The 1,184-nt window shown below is 35.9% G+C and overlaps 1 protein-coding gene across 1 annotated transcript in view; it reads left to right on the top strand.

Moving 5' to 3' along the window:
• The first annotated feature begins 39 nt into the window (after window positions 1–39).
• MTMR6 (myotubularin related protein 6) overlaps window positions 40–1,184 on the top strand; it is a 28,786-nt gene continuing 27,641 nt past the window's right edge. Inside the window, exons 1-2 of the mRNA XM_011999986.1 lie at window positions 40–138; window positions 763–879. Coding sequence (XP_011855376.1) covers window positions 40–138; window positions 763–879 — 216 coding nt within the window. The remainder of the gene's footprint in view (window positions 139–762; window positions 880–1,184) is intronic.

Genomic DNA, 1,184 nt, shown 5'->3' with positions numbered 1-1,184 from the left:
GTGTGTGTGTCTGTCTACTAGTATTCATAAAGACATACTATGTGCCTTACCAGCTCAGGCACTAGAGGAGGCCAGAGCAGCATAGGACATAATCTGTGCCAGGGAATTCAGAGCTACAGAGGAATACGAAGCCAAGACGTAAGTAATGAACGAATTCTCTAATAAGGATTAATGTTAGGAGGCAGGATGTTAGTGAGTCTTGGAGAATACTTGCCACTTAGCTAAGCAGAAGAGACGATTTTAGAAGCAGAGAACAGTGTGAGTAAAAGCCCGGAGGTGGACAAAAAACAATCATTGCCCTGGTGTGGGATATTGAGGAGAATATAGAGACTAGTTGGAGTTGGCAACCATTTAAATGTTTCCTGATTTAATTTTTCTGGTAGTTTACTCTAAAACTCTAGATAATAATATGTTTATATTTTGATTTTCCAGCTTTAGATAAAAATGTTGACTCTTGGGTATGAAAACTGTTTTTGCTTATTTGTACTGCACCCCTCTTTCTTGCTACCCTCAATATAAGTGTTACTGTTTTCCACAATGTGGTTCTCTATTGGTTACATTTGTAACTGTAAATAATCTGTATGTTATTTGTGGCTTATACATTCCCCAAAAAGATATATGGAATTTAACAGTAAGAAATAAGCTCTTACGATTTTAGACAGAACGAAGAAAAAATTGAGAATGGTGCATGTAAGTCCTGGGCTAACAGAAAAATAATTTATACTACTTTTGAAATGAAAAATAATATCTTTTTTCTTTTAGGTAGAACAAGTAAAATTACTTGACCGATTCAGTACCAGCAACAAGTCATTAACAGGAACACTCTATCTTACGGCCACACATCTATTATTTATAGACTCTCATCAAAAAGAAACCTGGGTAAGGAGCACCGCAGCTGTACTGTTTATCATAATAATAATGGACTTGGTCTGTCATGTTTTATTTTGAATGTGTATAACACAATATATAACACAATTTTTAATCATTGGTTACCTGTCTCAACCAAAATATTTTTTGGTCTCCAGATCACTCCTGCCCTCCCTTCTAATAAATCAGTTATAGAATGTGTAACATGGAATTCTATAAAATACCACACTCTTATCTCCATAAATAATTTTGAAATACCTATTGTTCCTAGGCTGGACACGGTGGCTCATGCCTGTAATCCCAGCACTTTGGGAGGC

The sequence above is a fragment of the Mandrillus leucophaeus genome, unplaced genomic scaffold (genome assembly GCF_000951045.1).
Source record: "Mandrillus leucophaeus isolate KB7577 unplaced genomic scaffold, Mleu.le_1.0 Scaffold61, whole genome shotgun sequence".
NCBI lineage: Eukaryota > Metazoa > Chordata > Mammalia > Primates > Cercopithecidae > Mandrillus > Mandrillus leucophaeus.
Note: the sequence above shows the minus strand (reverse complement) of the source record. Positions and strands in the feature narration are given on the sequence as shown.